This window comes from Cynocephalus volans, chromosome 10 (assembly GCF_027409185.1).
Source record: "Cynocephalus volans isolate mCynVol1 chromosome 10, mCynVol1.pri, whole genome shotgun sequence".
Taxonomy (NCBI): Eukaryota; Metazoa; Chordata; class Mammalia; order Dermoptera; family Cynocephalidae; genus Cynocephalus; species Cynocephalus volans.
Genome location: NC_084469.1, coordinates 5,433,310 through 5,451,233, shown reverse-complemented (window position 1 = coordinate 5,451,233; position 17,924 = coordinate 5,433,310). Strand labels below are relative to the sequence as shown.

Sequence of the window (17,924 nt, the reverse complement as noted above, 5' to 3'; positions counted from 1 at the left end):
TCTAACCAACAGTTTTTAATTTTAACGAAATCCAATTTATCAACTTTTTCCTTATTAGTTTGTGCTCTTGGTGTATCTATTAACTCTTGATTAGCCCAAGATCACAAAGTTTTTTTTCTTTATGTGTTATTCTAAGAGTTTTACAGTTTAGCTCTTACTAAAACTAGGTCTATAATCCATTTTGATTTAATTTTTGTGTTATGGTGTGAATTAAGGGTCTAAGTTCTTTTTTTTCTTTTGCACATGGATATCTAATTGTCCTAGCATCATTTGTTGAAAAAGACCATCCTTATCCTTTTGCCATAGAATTATTGTGGTTACTTGTCAAAATGAGTTGACTGTAAATATAAGAGTTTATTTCTGTTTTCTCAATTCTATTCCATTGACCTATATATCTATCCTTTTCAACAGTATACATTGTCTTGATTACTATCGCTTTATAACAAGATTTAAATTGGGTATCATAACTCCTTCAACATTGTTCTTCATTTTTTTCAAAACTGCATGGCTATTGCACTCGCATGTAAATTTTAGGATCAGCCTGTCAGTTTCTTAAAAAAAAAAAAAAATCTGAGATTTTGATAGGAATTGCATTTAATCTACACACACACACACACACACACACACACACACACACACACACACACACACACACACACACACACACACACACTCTCTCTCTCTCTCTCTCTCTCACTCACTCACTCACTCACTCACTCACACACTCCTTTGCTGGCCAGTAGAGGGATCAAACCCTGAACCTTGGTGTTATCAGCACCATGCTCTAACCAACTGAGCTAACTGGCCATGAATCTATAAACTAATCTGGAGAGAACTGACATCTTGACAACATCAAGTATTCCAATGCATGAACATGAACTATCTCTCCACTTTACATCTTTAATTTATTTCAGTAATGTTCTGTGGTTTTCAGTGTAGAAATCTTGTATTACTTTTATTAGATTTATTTACAAATATTTTATTCTAATATTATGAATAGAATTGTTTTCTTTTTTTTCTTTTTTGTGGCTGGCTGGTAAAATTCTTTTCTTAATTTTATTTTTGGACTGTGTGCTGCTTATGTATAGGAATACAATTAATTTTTGTATATCAATTGTGTATCCGGGAGCTTGTTAAACTTGTTTATAAATTCTAGTAGTGGGGGCTGTCCAGTTAGCTCAGTTGTTTAGAACACAGCCTTATAACACCAAGGTCGCAGGTTAGAATCCCCACACTAACCAGCCACCAAAAATAAGTAAATAAATAAATAAATAAATAAAGTGCATATCCAAAGACATTAAAAAAAAAAAAAAAAAACAACCCCAGTAGTTTTTTTGTGGTTTCCTTAGTATTTTCTACATATGGAATTATGTTATTTGCAAATAAAGACAGTTTTACTTCATTCTTTTCTATCTGTATGCTTTAAAAAAAAAATAAAAACTTATTGTGGGGAGAGGGGGGAGAGGGAGGGAGGAAAAGGAGGAATTGGTAAAGGGACACGGAAATCAACTACATTGTATATTGATGAACTAAAGTTAACAAAAAAAAAGCTTATTGCACTGGCTAGACCCTCCAATACAATGTTGAATAGAAGTAAAGAGAGTGAACATCCTTTCCTTGTGCCTGACCTTAGGGGGAAAGTCTTTTACCATCAAGTATGATGTCAGCAGTAAGTTTTCATAAATACCTTTGATCATGTTGACTAAATTCCCTTCTAATTGCTTTTATCATGAATGGGTGTTAGACTTTGTCATGTGCTTTTTCTTTTTTTGGACAGCTGGCTGGTAATGGGATCTTGACCCTCAACCTTGGTGTTACAACACTGTGCTCTAACCAACTGAGCTAACTGACTAGCCCCCTGTCACGTGCCTTTTCTATTTCTAGGAATGCAATAATTACCTATTTTATTTGTCTGTTATTTACATAACAAATCACCCCAAAACTGATCAGCTTAAAACAACAAATATGTACTATCTCACAGTTTTTATGGGTTAGGAATACAGAGAGCTGAGCAGGGTACCACTGACACAGGGTCTCTGACAAGACTTCAATCAAGGTAATGGCCATGCTGTGCTCTAACCAACTGAGCTAACCAGCCAGCCCCAGAGTTCCTTCTTCAGTCTGCATTTCCTCTTACTTTATATCCCTTTGCATTATTTGTATATTCCCATTGCTCAAGTTATCATAGACGACACTCAAGCCTCTGTCTCGATGCCAAATAGTTCTTTCTCCTGAGCTACAAACTCATAAACTGCTGCCAACCTTAAAAAAATAAAAGTATTCGCCAGGTATGCAATCATCTCAAAACTTAACTTGGTTTAAATCCCTTTCCAAGCTCACTTAGATAGTTGTTGGCAGACCTCAGAAGATCTAATTGTAAGCTCACTCACGAGGCTTTAGGTAGCTTTCAGGTCCCTGCTGGTTACTGACTAGAGATATTAGCTCCTTGCCATGTGGACCTCTCCACAGAGGTACTCACAACAGAGCAGCATGCTTCCCTGACAGCCAGAGCCCACAGAAAAAGCAGAGCAGGATAGAAGTCTTTGTGTAACCTAATCTCAAAAATGACATCTAATATCTTTTGCAGTATTCAATTGTTAGAAATGAGTCACTAGGTGAAGTGAACTCTCAAGGGGAAAGGATTACACAAGGATGTGAATACCACAAGGGGGGAGGGATTATTTGGGGACCATTTTGGAGGCTGCCTATCACAATGAGATGATCATGTGGTTTTTGTCCTTTATTCCAGAGGTCAGCAAACTACGGCTCATGGGCCAAATATTGCCTGCTGCCTGTTTCTATATGGCCCACAAAGAACGGTTTTCAGATTTTTAAATGATTGAAAGAAAAATCAAAAGAAGATACTATTGTGTAACACACAAACATTATATGAAATTCAAATCTCAGCACCCAGAAAGTAAGTTTTATTGGAACACATTCATGTTTACTTGTTTATGTATTGTCTGTGACTACTTTTATGTCTGTACTCAACACTGGTAGGGTCCAGTAGTTGCAACAGAATGTATGAGCCAAGAAGCCTAAAATATCTATTTATCTGACCCTATTTTTAAAAACTTTACTGAACCTTGCTTTATTCTACCATTTATGGCATATTACATCAATTGATTTTCAGATTTTAAACCAAACATATTTCTGGGATAAATCCCCTATGGTTATGATCTAAAATCTTTTCTTGTGTTGCTGAATTCAGTTTACTAAATTTTTATTTTTGAATTTCTGTTCCTGAGAGATATTTATCTGCAGATTTCCTTTTATTTTGATGTCTTTAGCTCGGTAACTCTGGTCTCAGAGAACGTGTTTCCTACTCTATCTTCTGAATGAGTTTGTTGAGGATTGGTATTATTCCTTCTTTAAATATTTAATAAAATTCACCAGTGAGGCCATCTGGGCCTGGGCTTTTTTGTGTGTGGGTGACAATCTGAAATTACTCACTGAATTTACTTGTTATATGTCTATTTTTCTTGAACCAGTTTTGGTCATTTATGCTTCCCAGGAATTTGTGCATTTCACCTATTGTCTAATCTGTTAACATAAAGTTATTCATGATACCTTGTTATAATCCTTTTAATCTCTGTCGTTTGGATAAAGTGTTTAGACATCACCTTCATTCCTGATTTTGGTAATCTGTGTCCTCTTCCTTTTTACTTAATCAGTCTAGGTTTGCCAATTTTGTTAACTAAAAAACAACAGCTTTTGGGTTCACTGACTTTATTATTGTTTTCCTGTTTCACTAATCTACTCTAATCTCCTTATTTGGGATTAGTTTGCTCTTCCTTTCCTAATTTCTTTTTTTCTTGCAGTTGGCCAGTACAGGGATCCAAAGCTTTTCCTACTTTCTTAATGTTGAAGGTTATGGTATTGATTCGAGATCTTCCTTTTTTTGATGTATGCTTTCAGAGCTATCTCACTGCTTTAGCTACATCCCATATATTCTTATAGCTTTTCATTTTCATTCCAAAATATTTTGAAAATTTCCCTTGTGATTTTTGTCTTTAACCCGTAGATTACTTAGAAGTGTGCTGCTTTATTTCCAAAAACTTGGGGTTTTCCCAGATTTTTTCTGCTGTGAATCTCTAGTTCAATTTTAGCTTAAGTCAGGAAACATACTTTGCATGTTTAATTTTATTAAGGCTTGTTTAGTGGTCCAACCTATGGTCTATTTTGGGAAATGTTCCAAGTGTGCTGGAAAAGAATGTCCATCCTGTAGTTGCTGGGTGGAGTGTTCTGTTTGCACAGAGGGCATCCTTTTACTTTCAAACTATTTGTGCTGAATCTAAAGTCCATCTCTTACGGACAGTATATATTGAGTCTTGCTTTTTTACCTATGCTGACAATCTGTCTTTTGGGGGAACTGGTCAGTCTGTCCACATCTAATAGAATTATTGATATAGTTGAATTTTGCCTTCCATTTTCCTATGAGTTTTAAACTTGTTTCATGCCTTTTTTGTTGTTTCTTCTTTACTGCTTTCTTGTGTGAAGTGTTCCGTCTCAGTCTCACTGTTGATTATTTACTATTTTTCTGAGTTATTTTCTTACAGGTTGCTCACAGATTACATAATGTATCTTAATTTATCACAATCTCTTTCAGAATAATAACAATTCTCATAAAACACAGAAACTGCTCCAATGTCACCCTTGCCTCCTTCCTTTGTGTTGTTTTCACATATTCAAATATATTTTATATATTATTTCTATATATTTTATATATTATTTCAAATATACTTATATATATTATTTCTACATTATAAAACCAACAATACTGTGTTGTAATTATTGCTTTATACAATTTTGTATCTTTTAAAGATGAGAACATAATAAAATTATAAAGACTTTTAGATTTATCCACATACTTACCATTTCTGGTGCTCTTCATTTACCAATTCCTGTGGATCCAAGTTACCATTTGGTATTTATTTCCTTTCACCTTGAAGGACTGCTTTTAGCACATCTTGCAAGGCGTGTTTGCTAGCAACAAATCTCTCTGTTTCTGTTTATCTGGGAATATCTTTACCTTCAATTTTGAAGACTACTTTTTGCTAGATATAAAATCCTTGTTTTTCTTCTTTCAGCACTTTGAACGTGCCATACCACTGCCTTCAGTCTCCAATATTTCTGACAGGTCATCTATTAATCATATGTCCCTCTCTTGTACATAATGAGTTGTTTTCCTCTAGTAGCTTTCAAAGTTTTCTCTTTGTTCCTAGTTTTCAACAGCTTGGCTCTGATATATCTAGGTGTGGATCTATTTGTGTTTATCCTACTAGGAATTCATTGAGCTTGTTAGATATGTAATGTTTTTCACCAAATTTGGCTAGTTTTCAGCCATTATTTCCTCAATTTTTTTTCTGCTTCTCTATTTCTCTTCTCTACAATATTCCATTACAGGTATACTGGCACTCTTGATGTTGTCCCATAAGGTTCTGAGGCTCTGTCCATTTTTCTTTAATCTTCGATTGCTCTATTCTTCAAACTGGGTAATTTCTATGGATCTATCTTCAAACTTATTGATTATCTGTTCTGCTATCTCTAATCTGCTACTGAAACTGCTAGTGAATTTTTCTTTTTCAATCGTATAGTACCCGGTATTCCCAGGTCTCCTATCCAAGTACTAAGCAGGTCTGACCCTGCTTAGTTTCTAAGATCAGACAAGATCGAGCACACTCAGGGTGGTATGGCTGTAGACTAGTGAATTTCTCAATTCTTGTATTTCTAACTCCAGAATTTCTTTTTGGCTTTATTTTTTTAAGTTTCTATGCCTTTACTGATATTCTCTATTTAACAAGTCATTATCATCATACTTTCCTTTACTTTAAAAAAAAAATCTGGTTTCCTTTAGTTCTTTGAACACACTTATAGTAGTTGCTTTGAAATTTTTGTCTACAAAGTCTACCATATACCATCTCCTTCCTCAGAGACAGTTTTTATTCATTGTACTTTTTCCTCGGTATAGGTCATACTTTCCTGTTTCTTTCCATGTCTCATCACGTTTTATTGAAAACCGAATATTTCAGGTAGTATATTATAGCAACTTTGGATTCTATTTTTCACCTGAGCTTCATTATTTTGTTATTTGTTTAATAATTGCCTAGACCAAAATCTGTCTTTCCCACAATGTGTGAGTATGCGCTCAGTATTTTTTCTTTTTTTTAAGACTAGCTTCCTAGGAGTCAGCCTAAGTAAGTAAGGCTTATATCTATGCTGATGATTCTGTATGTGGACTGGAAATGACATTCAAAGTTCATAGCTGGCCGGTTAGCTCAGCTGGTTACAGCATGGTGTTGATAACACCAAGATCCAGCGTTCGATCCCTGTTACCAGCCAGCTGCACCCCCCTCCCCACCTCCCACCCCCCAAATTCAGGCTTTTTCCAAGTCTGCCTTAGGTTTTACTTTTTTGCCAGGCTTTTGTGTCTGTGTACATGCATGAAAATCCCATTGCCAGGAATATGTGGTTAGCTTGGGTCTATTATAATCTCTGCTGTTCATGAGTACAGCCTCTAGTCAACACAGGATATGTGGTTTATAAAGCTCCCATGCTGTCATGTCTTGGAGACTCCATTAAATCCTGGGCTTCGCTGGATTACAACCACAGGCTAACTGAGCCACTGGCCTTCCTTATTGTCACTTTAACTGACTATGCTTCAAATCAAGTGAGCCTGCTCTGGCAGCAGCCCAAAGGTGATTGTTTTCATAGCCTGCCATACTCTGGTGAACTACTCAGACAGAGCTCGGTGGCGGGTGGGTGGGAGCAGCCTCAGGCAAGAATGTCACAGACTTACACTGTTCTTACCCAGAATTCAGTAGCTTTCATGAATAAACACTTCTCAGTTTGTTGCATATCTCTGGTTGATTTTCAGAGCTCTGAAATAGCTGTTTTTGACAGTTTTGTCTACCGTTATAGTTGCTTTTTATGAGAGAATTTGCTGACATCCTTATTCCAACATGCTGGAAATCCTCCACTGACTGTTGTTCTTTTAAGCCCCTAAGTTTAGGGGTAGCCATAAGTAACTGGAACACAATGTGTATTCTTTTAAAACTAGCTTTATTTGAGGTATATTTTATATACAATACAATGTACCCATTTTAAGTGTATAATTCAATGAGTTTTAACAAGTGTATACCCCTGTATAACTATCACCCCAGTCAAAATATAGAACGTTTTCAAAACCCCTCAAAATCTCCCCAGTGCCACACTCCTCTACACTCAACTCTCCCCGACCCTCTGCCCCAGGCCACCACTGATCTGCTTTCTTATTACTATACTTCTCCTGTTAACAGAATTTGATATAAATGGAATAAGTATATATTCTTTTGTAACTGGCCTCTTTCACTCAGCATAATGTTTTTGAGATTCACCCATGTTACTGCATATTTTCTTCTTTTTCCCCCAAGTAGTATTACATTACATGAATGTAACACAATTTGTTATATATTCTGCTGCTATTGGTCATTTGGTTATTCCCAGTTCTGTGCTATAATGAATAAAGCTGCTGTAACTGTGATTCTTTTCTCTTATCAATTTAAGGGTGCCTATCAAAGAACAGAAATTTAAAATTTTGATTTCAGTCCAATTTACCAAAAAAATTTTTTATGGCCAATGCCTTTTTTTGTGAAAAGAAATTTCTGCCTATCCCAAATTTGAAGTTTTTTTCTTAAGTCTCCTTATAGAAGTTTCATAGTTTTAGCTTTTATGTGTAGGTCTATAATCCATTTTGAGTTAATTTTTGCATATATTAGAAGAAAAAAAGAAAAAACTTTTTCCATATAAGAATCTAGATTAAAATTTTTTTCATATGAATTCTAATTTTTCCAGCACCATTTCCTGAAAAGATGAACACTGTCCCACTGAATTACCTTGGTACTTTTGTTAAAATTCCAATGATAATATATGTGAGTTGCTTTCTAGGCACTTTATTTTAGTCCATTGACCAATATGTCTATATCACTACCACACTGTCCTGATGACTGTTCCTTTATAATATGCCTTGAAATCAGGTAGTATATGTCCCCCAACTTCATTCTGTATCAAAACTGATTTGGTTTTGTAGGTCCCCTGCACTTCCACATGAATTTTAGAATTAGCCTTTCAATTTCAACAAAAAATCTACTGGGATTTTAATTGGGATTCTGTTGAATCTACAGAACAATTTAGGAAGAACAGGCATCTTAACAGTACTGACTTTTAAAATCTACAAACATGGAATATTCCTCCAGTTACTTAAGTCTTCTTTATGCACACTGGTCATGTTTCTCATTACTGTGATAGAACTCAATAGGTCTAGTTGTTTTTAAATAGATTCCTTGGGATTTCCTATGAACATTATCATGCCATTTATTTATTTTTTTCCAATCTGAATGCTTTTTTTCCCCTTCTCTTATTGCATTAGGTAGGACATCCAGTACAATGTTGAATAGATGTATTTTTTTCTAATCTTAGGGAATAAAGTAGTCTTTAATCATTAAATATAATTATTGGCAAGAGGTTTTTCACATATGTAATTGATTAGGTTGAAGAAGTTACCTTCTCCTAATTTCTTTAGAAATTTTATCATAATGGATGTTCAATTTTGTGAAATGTTTTTTCTGCACCTATTGAGATGATTATATATTTTCCTTCTTTGATCTGTTATTAAGTTGGATTACACTGACATTTTGAATGTTAAAATAATTTCTGGGATAAACCCAAATTCGTTACAATTTATTATCCTTTTCATATATTGTGAGATTCAGTTTGATAGTATCTTGTTAAGGATTTTTGCATGTCTGTGAAGGATATGGTCTGTAGTTTCCTTTTCTTGTAATGCTGTCTGGTTTTGGTATCAGATGGCCTCATAAAATGATTTAGAAAAGTTTGCCATGCTCCTCTATATTTTTTAAAAAATTCATATTATTTCTTAAATGACAGAATTCAATACTGATGCTATCTAAGCCTGGAGAATGTTTTCTTTTCTTTTTTTGTGTGGGAAGGATTTTGATATCAATTCAAACTTTTCAGAGATATAAGACTATTCATATTTTCTATTTCTAATCATCAGTTTTGGCAATTTGCTCATAATGGTTCCTTATAATTCTTTAAATATGTGTAGAATCTGTAGTGCTATCTCTTTTTTCAGTCTAGACAGAGGATGACCAAACTTATGGATTTTATTTCAAAGAACCAGCTATTGGTTCACAGATTTTCTCTATTCTATGCCTATTATTTTTATAGCATCGACTTCCGTTATCACCTTTATGATTTCCTTCCTTCTACTTAGTTTTGTTCATTTATTTGGCGGCTGGCCAGTACAGGGATCCCAACCCTTGACCTTGGTGTTATGACACCATGCTTTAATCAACTGAGCTAACTGGCCAGCCTCTTCTAAGACTGACTGACTTCTCTTTTTCTTGCTTTCTCAATGGAAGATTACATCCTTGATTTTAAACCTTTCTTTGCTAATGTAAGCATATAAAGGTATACATTTTACTCTAAGCACTACCTTAGCTGCAGTTCATAAATTTCAAATGTTGTTTTCACTCAGTGAAACTTATTTTCTAACTTTCTTTGAAATTTATTCCTTGACCCATGGTTATTCAGAAATGTGTCATTTAATTTTCTCATTTTCCGGATATCTGTTTATTGATTTCTACTTTAATTCTGTTGAGGCCATAGAACACACTCAATATGATTTTAATCCTTCTAAATTTATTAAAATTTGTTTTATGGCCCATTATTTGGCGTCTTACTGAACATTCCAAGTGTACTTGAAAAAAATGTTTATCTGGTGCTTTCTGATGTAGCAATCTATGTCAATAACTTCAAGTTTGTTGATAGTGTCGGTCAAGTCTTCTACAGTTTTACTGCTTTTTGGTCTATTTGTTTTATCAATTATTAAAAGAGGAGGGTACTATTTAATACCTTTTGTCATCTATATTTTTTTCCTAAAGTTTACTTCATCTGATATTAGTATGCACTCCAACTTTCCTGTTGTTAGTAACAGTATATCTTTTCCCATCCTTTTAATGTCCTCAATTAAATTTTCTTTTAAATTCTTGAGCATATTAGTAATTGTTTTTAAATTCTTTATTGGTCAATTCTATAATCAGTCATTTCTGAGTCTGTTTCTGTTCATTCACTGGTTTTTCTTCTTGTTCTGGGTAACATTTTCCTGCTTCTTTGCATGTCATGTAATTTTTGATTGAATGTTGGATATTCTGTATGCTACATTGTTAGGTGTCTGGATTTTGTTGTCTTTCTTTAAAGAATGTTGTCTTGTTTTGTCAAGCAGTTAAGTTAGCTGTAGATCAATTAGATTTCTTTTGAAGTTTTTGTTTTGTTTGTTTTTCAAACCTTTCTTAGAGCAGGTATAGGTGTGACCTTTCTGGAGTCTACTGAATATGGGTGTTCATTGAGTTTTCTCCACTTTGGGTGGTTGAAACTTCACCCAGCTTTATTAAGCTCTGGCAGTGCTTCAGTTTATAGTTCCCAGTAATTGTTCTTTCCTCTTTGGATGTTCTTTGCTCAGATTTGTGGGGTCCCAACCTGTGCACATACAGTTTACTATTCAGCCAAATCTAAATAGATTTCTGTAGTCTTTTTTTGAGTAGCTCTCTCCTGGCCAGCCACAAATTCCAGCTACTTTCATCTCCCTGAACTCTGGTCTCTTTCTCTTCAAATCAGCAGGAAATTTGTGCTCTGCTTGAGCTCCCTCTCTTTGCGACACTGTTCGAAAAATGCCTCAAAGCCAAAAATCAGAGTAATCATAACGCCTCACTTCATTTGTTTCCCACTTCTGTGCTGCATTTTGTCCAATATCGTAAACTGGTTGTTTTCTATGTTTTGTCCGGTTTTCTAGTTGCTTATGGCTGTAAGGCAGTTACTGTTATTGTCAGACACAGGTCTCCTTATTTGTTTTTTAAAATTTTTATCTTTTTTCTTTTACGCTATGTTTAAAATATTGTGTTTTTAAAGTCACTAGAACGGGGCCGACCTGTGGCTCACTCGGGAGAGTGCGGTGCTGATAACACCAAGGCCACGGGTTTGGATCCTATATAGGGATGGCCGGTTAGCTCACTGGCTGAGAGTGGTGCTGACAACACCAAGCCAAGGGTTAAGATCCCCTTACCGGTCATCTTTTTAAAAAATAAAAAATAGAAAATAGAAAATAAAAATAAAGTCACTAGAACAGATGGACTGACAACTGGATATTTGATGATTTGAAGATATTATTATTAAGTTTTTAGAGGAATGATAAAGTTAATGCACTTACACAAAAAGCCTTTATCTATAAGTGACTACTAAAAAATTTACAGATTAAATAATATGATGTCTAGGAAGATAAAATGAGAGGGGTAAGTGAGTGGGGTTATAGATAAAACAAAACTGGCTATAAATTGATAGTAGTTGAAGCTGGCTGATGGGTTCATTTTACTATTTTGTACATGTATACTTCTATATATGTTTAAAATTTTCATAAGAAAACAAAAGTCAGTAGAAGTAATTTCTGTGTGGTGACAGCTCTAACGTGAAATATAATACAACTTGGGTTCATATGTTTTATTTTGTTTTCAATTTTTAGGGACCGCTTTGATTTCTTTTTGTGTTTTAATCATGTAAAACATTCACATGGCTATTAAAGTAAAACTATTAAACGAGATACTTCAGAGTTCTTCCTTTCAGCCCTGTCCCTCCGTGTCTTCTCTCCTTCCCATAAGTAACCATTTAAATTAGTTTTTGATTGACATTTCCATTTTTAAAGAAACGTAAATATGAATATATATTTGTATTAAGTCTTCAGGCCCGACAAAAGGTATCATATTACACAAACTCCTCTGCAGTTTGCTTTCCTCATTTAACAATATGTCTTGGAGATCAGTTCAGCGTACTATTGGAATGCCTTTTTATTTAATTTAATTTTTTTTGTGTGGCTGGCCGATACAAGGATCTGAACCCTTGACCTTGGTGTTATTGGCACCATGCTCTCCCGTGAACTAACCGGCCAGCCCCAATCCAGAGTTCCATACAGAGGTTTTCCTCATCACTTTCACATTGAGAAAACAGAATAGTTTAATCATGCCCCCTCGCCTTAGGTCTGGTTGGGCATGGTGCGGTGCATTTGGTGCAGTTAGTGTGCATGCACGGGGTTGCCACTTGGCCGGCGTTTTTACTGCCTCGGGCGTTCACCTGGTGGGGCCATGCTCTCCAAACTAGGGCTTCAGGGATCTTTTTGCCAGTTACCTAGCTCATACACCTGCATTTGAAGGGTTTGTGACCCAAGCTGGACAACAGGCTTGAAGGGTCTGTGAGCTCCAGACCCAGCCCTAGGACGACACTTTTAATTAACCAATTCTCTACTGATAGATATTGGGTGGTTTTCTGTTTTTACTATTACAAATAATGCAGGTTGGCCAGTTAGCCCAGTTGGTTACAGTGTGGTGTTGGTCACACCAGGGTCAAGGGGAGGATCTCTGAACCAGCCAGCTGCCAAAAAAATAAATAAATAAACTATTACAAATATGGCAGTATTTGTTATTATAAACAGTAAAAATTAATAGCCTTGTACATACATATCTCTGCCAATGTATCTTTAGGGTAAGACAGATTCCTAGAATAAAGTGTAAATTATATGTCACTTTTCTAGATGACAAGTGTTCAAATTCTTAATCTCCATAAAACTACATATTCAAAGGAAACAAAAAATTAAATGGCAATTCATCTAATTTATACATAGGGCTACTAGTATAAAGTAACAGTGGGGAAGGGCTTAGTATAGCTCTCTCTCATATGAAAGGTTTTCAAGTCAATCCATAGGAATAATACTTAGTAGAATTAATTAACAATGACAATCCTTATATTTCAGACATTTTCTTATATTAAAAGTTAACAGTGTTGTAACCTCAAAGAAGGGAATTAAACAAACAATGTACACCTGTGCTTGAAGTGACTTCTATTTTCCTTCACTCAAGTAATTCCAAAAATCCCATCTTTTTCATGAGGTCTTTTTAAACCAGAACTCCTTGAATAACCCTGGTCCCTCCCTCTGTAAACATACTTCTTTAATGGCTTTGCTTCACCTCATAATAGGCAACAATTTCCCTACATAATAGTTAAATGTCATTTGAGGGGCTGGCCCGTGGCTCACTCAGTAGAGTGCGGTGCTGATAACACCAAGGCCACGGGTTCGGATCCCTATATAGGGATGGCCGGTTAGCTCACTGGTTGAGCGTGGTGCTGACAACACCAAGTCAAGGGTTAAGATCCCGTTACCGGTCATCTTTATTTTTATATATATAATATATATATACACACACACACACACACACACACACACCACACACACACACACACACACACACACAAAATATATTTATTTATAATAAATAAATAAATAAATAAATAAATAAATGTCATTTGATACATGTTATTGCTGATGTGTACCTTTAGGTTGAGTTTTTTTACGTCTACCTTCTGTCTAATGTCTGTGACTGTAAGCCTCACAGATGAAGAATTATGTTTAATTTATTTTGTGACCAACACAGACACAACACATTTAATATGTCATTTTCACTTAATAACTGCTTTTGGTATTTATTATCATAAGCTGTTTAGTCCTACAGTAAGATTTTACTCTTTTTATAAAACCGTCTGTTTACTGTGGCTTTTGAATGGTAGCTATTAGTATCTTCTTGAAATATAAATAATCTTAGTAATCTATATTATTGGTATCTCTACTGTATTGACCACAATATTTAGAAGTTTCACTTTAAATATCAAAGACAGGATTTCAAAATAAGTTTCTTATTCCATTTCTACTTTCATATTGCTTTCTCCTTTACTTTAAAAATATCTCTCCTCCATATAACCAAAATGAAATTTGTTAAATATATTTAGTATCTTCCATTTACAGCCAGACGTAGGGGCTGGCTGGTCAGCTCAGTTGGTTACAGTGGAGTGTTGTAACACCAAGGGCAAGGATTCTGATCCTTGAGCTGGCCAGGCACCAAAAATAAATAAATAAAGCAAGCCAGATATAAGGGGCTATGACTTACCCTTCTAAAACATATGGTACTTACGCATCTGTAGTTTTTGTACACCCATTTAGGTTCAGCACTTCAATGTTCCTACAGTTTTGTGCAAATGTCCTTTAGGAAAAAAATAAAGTAAAAGGTTTCAAACGAAATGAGCACAATTCCAGGCATTAAAAAATAAAATGATTATCGGTAATATTGGTTGTTGGTAACTGTGACATTGTGATGTAATAAAAAATATGTATTTAGTTTTCATCCCTGGCTTCTGGCACAGAGCTCCTAAAACCCTTTTAATCCTCTCAGTGATGAAGTGATGGGAGTATCTTTTGTTATGATATTTGGTCTTCAATCATGACAGATGGAACCTCCATAAAAACCCTTAAATGACAGGGATCACAGAGCTTCAGTGCTAATGAATGCAACCATTTGCTGAGAGGGTGGCACACCCCAACTCCACAAGGACAGAAGCTCCTGTGCTTGGGATACCTTTAGACCTTGCCCTACGTACCCCTTCATCTGGCTGTTCATTTGTATCCTTTATAATATCCTTTAATAGTAAGTAATAGTAACTGGAGCACTTTTCTGAGTTCCGTGACCTATTCTAGCAAATCAACAAATCTGAGGATGGGGTCATGGGAACCCCTGTTTTATAGCCCATTGATCAAAAGTCCGTGGCAACATGGGACTTGCACCTGGCATCTGAAGTAGGGGCAGTCTTGCAGGACTGAACCCTTAACATGTGGGATCTGAGGTAACTCTGGGTAGTGTCAGAAGTGAACTGAATGTAGAAAAACCAGCTGGTGTCCACAGAATAACAGGTCATTGGGTGGAGGAAAAAACCCACACATTTGGTGTCAGAAGTGTAGTGAATAAGAACATTTCAGAATGATACAAATCAGTTCACAATGATAAATAAATAAGTTTTCAACCATAAAGTTTTTTTTAAATCCACAAACTCTTAAACACTAATCTTTGTGTTAACCAAAGTTGTTGATATCTTATTTTTGATTAAACAAAAGTTTAAGAAACAAAAAAACTTACTCAAAGCTCCAAAAGGACTGTTTATGATGGAGCATTTGGCTTTTTTGAGAGTATTTATTCTTGTTTATTCATGAAATCACACTTCCTATTACTAGATATTTTTGTATTATAAGCAATGTATGTGGTGTTTGAATTTTTAATAGTTTAGAAATTTAAAAACTATTTTCAGCCTTTTCTGGGTGAGATGGTGCTGTTCTCTACTTCAACCAAGAAAGCTCATTAATCAACAGTTATGTTTTTACCTTAATGCATTGTCTCCTACTCCAAGACACCCACGAAGACTTAACTTTCGTAAAAAACCCCCACATCGTTTTGAAATATTCTCTACTACCCGGCCCTGTAAAAAGAGACAAGTAAACAAAAAGATAACCTATCTCACTGCTTTTGAAAAGAACACACCCTTATTTTTAATAATTTTTTTGGGGGGGATGGCTAGCTGGTATGGGGAATTTTTAACTATTTATAAACAAGGAGAAATGCTTCTACTTGGTTTGGAGACCTAGTTAACATTGTATGATGATAAAATTTTTAAAAAAATAAAGACCTAATTAAACAGGAAAATTTCAACTAACTTACTCTGAGAAAGTTTCCTGATTAACCCATCTACTTGAAACACGCCTAAACTCTATATTCTTATTTATTTTGTTCAATTTGTGAGATATTCTGTATTTGAGGAAATAGTGCCTTTAGTTCTCTTAAGGCACTACAGACATGTATACTGCCCACCTGCGTTAAACCACAGCTACTTTAGGACAATAACTGTCTTTATTTTTGTATCCTTTCCAAACTGTTTACTATAGAACTCGGCATATAGCAGGGACTCAACGAACATTTAACAAAAGCCTGTGAATAATTTTATGGGATGTGCTGTTTTAAATATTTACATCCATGAAGATTAGAGAATGGTGAAAAATAAAAGCCCAGTATGATGTCTGTGTGTATTATTTTAGAAGTACTATCTGAAGATAATGGAAAGATCATGCGAAGTTTTAAAAAATTTCTTACATCATCCCTCAAGACAATTTATTTCCATTGGAACTTTAAAAAAAAAGATTCTCTTTTAATCCTTATAACACTATGAAAAAGCTATTATTTCCACTCTCTTAATGAGAAAACTAAGAACCACAGAGTTCAAATTCATGTTAAAATAATTTAAGCTTAATCCATTATGGTTCTCCATTTTAGAGATAATAGGCTATATATACTAAGAGATGAAATATGGAAAAAGAAAAAAATAAAAAAAGGATGAAATATGGGAAAGAAGTGAGAAGAGGGGGGAAAAAAATCTCCCCCTAGCAAAAACAATTCAATAAATGACTTTGGATTTGTTCTGCATTCTCCGTAAAAACTGTAAGCAGCCTCCCCAAGAACCAAAACACGTATCTCAATAATATATGCAAATACCAGCCCCTAACAAGTTGTAACTGTACTTGTTCTTCAATAAACAAATATAAAGTGACCTCCTTAAAATGAGCAAACATAGGTTCACATTTCCACTACAAAAACAAAAAACCTGTAGTCTTATTTCAGGACTACGTAGTCCTATTTAATCCTATTAATACTAAATATGTAATTTATATTATTTCAGTGAAATAATTAGACTCATTCTCAGAAACTTAAGAAACTCTTGAGAACTTTGGAGGCTCCTGTGAAATTCAGATGCACTGAAAATAATAGTTTCTCTCTCCAGGGAAAACGATATTTATATGGCTGTTGCATGCTGTAATTACTAAAAAGAGAAATGGGACCACACACCACATAATTATACCTCAATATCCCTCTGGAAATCAAAGAGGTCAATTCGCTGCCAGTTACTGCCATCTAGAGCCAGTACATTCCAGGCCTATTTTGAAGAAAAAGAGACAGAATGAGCAGAAGCTGAAATAGATGGGAAAAGCCATCAATATTTAACTTCACAATTCAACCAACTAATAATGAAATGAACCAAAAACTCTCTCAGCTCCTACCACTAACTCCCAAACGATATGCCTTACTCCTGGATCCATACCTTATTCTCCAATTAGATTATCTCATATAAGAGACGGTACAGAAACTAGCAGCTGGGAAAGACCTTAAAATATGAAAGCTGGGGAAAGCAGGTTGTGATAAGTATCACAGCCAAAGGTATTTTCAAGTGGCATGATTCTAGCTTCTAATCCCAAAATGAAACAGAGGTCAGTTGATGAAAAGCAAGTCTTTGCTCTGTCCCTAAACTGGGAACAAAGTAAGGGTGAAACCAAAGAAAGGGGACAGTACTCTGAATACTGCTCTGTTGAATATGTATGTTATCCATAAGCATCATCTGGGTAGACTTGAAACTGTGATATGGAGGACCCTGAAGGGCAGGGGGAAACAAAAGAGAAACTGTTATATGGTGATTTGGGGCTTAGAAAAGACATTATCATTTCTCTGTATAATTTCTCTATATTTAATGTTTTCCTCATCACCAATTCGCTCACCCAGGTATGTTTTTCAATTGATCATCTTTCCCTTCAATTTGATTCAGTGGTGACTGTAAAAAATTTAAGCCTTCTCATACATTTCTTCAACAAGCTAAAGGGAGGCAAGAAAGTTTCTTAAGTTTTTCAGTGTTCAGGATTAGGTAAGAAATGACTTCCATAGGAGTGAATTTGTTGTGGTTCATTCTGTATTTTAATCAGAAAGGCTGTAAAAGTTTTTTCTACTGAATTTAAAGTATAAACAAAAGTCTTAACATTGCCTAGAGTTATAAATTTAGAGTATTATCTCTTCCTACAATAAATTTTTTAAAAAAAACCTCAATATTGATTTTAAATAGATGAATTATAGCCATTCTCTGAAATTTTAAAAAAGAAATTCTGGGTATATTCATAAGCCCCA

At 34.9% G+C, this 17,924-nt stretch overlaps 1 protein-coding gene across 1 annotated transcript in view; it reads right to left on the bottom strand.

The window, feature by feature from the left end:
• Nucleotides 1-17,924, bottom strand: part of FBXL20 (F-box and leucine rich repeat protein 20) — a 116,752-nt gene that overhangs the window by 18,326 nt on the left and 80,502 nt on the right. Inside the window, exons 4-6 of the mRNA XM_063110778.1 lie at nt 16,834-16,908; nt 15,308-15,402; nt 14,070-14,138 (exon numbers count right to left, since the gene is read on the bottom strand). Coding sequence (XP_062966848.1) covers nt 14,070-14,138; nt 15,308-15,402; nt 16,834-16,908 — 239 coding nt within the window. The remainder of the gene's footprint in view (nt 1-14,069; nt 14,139-15,307; nt 15,403-16,833; nt 16,909-17,924) is intronic.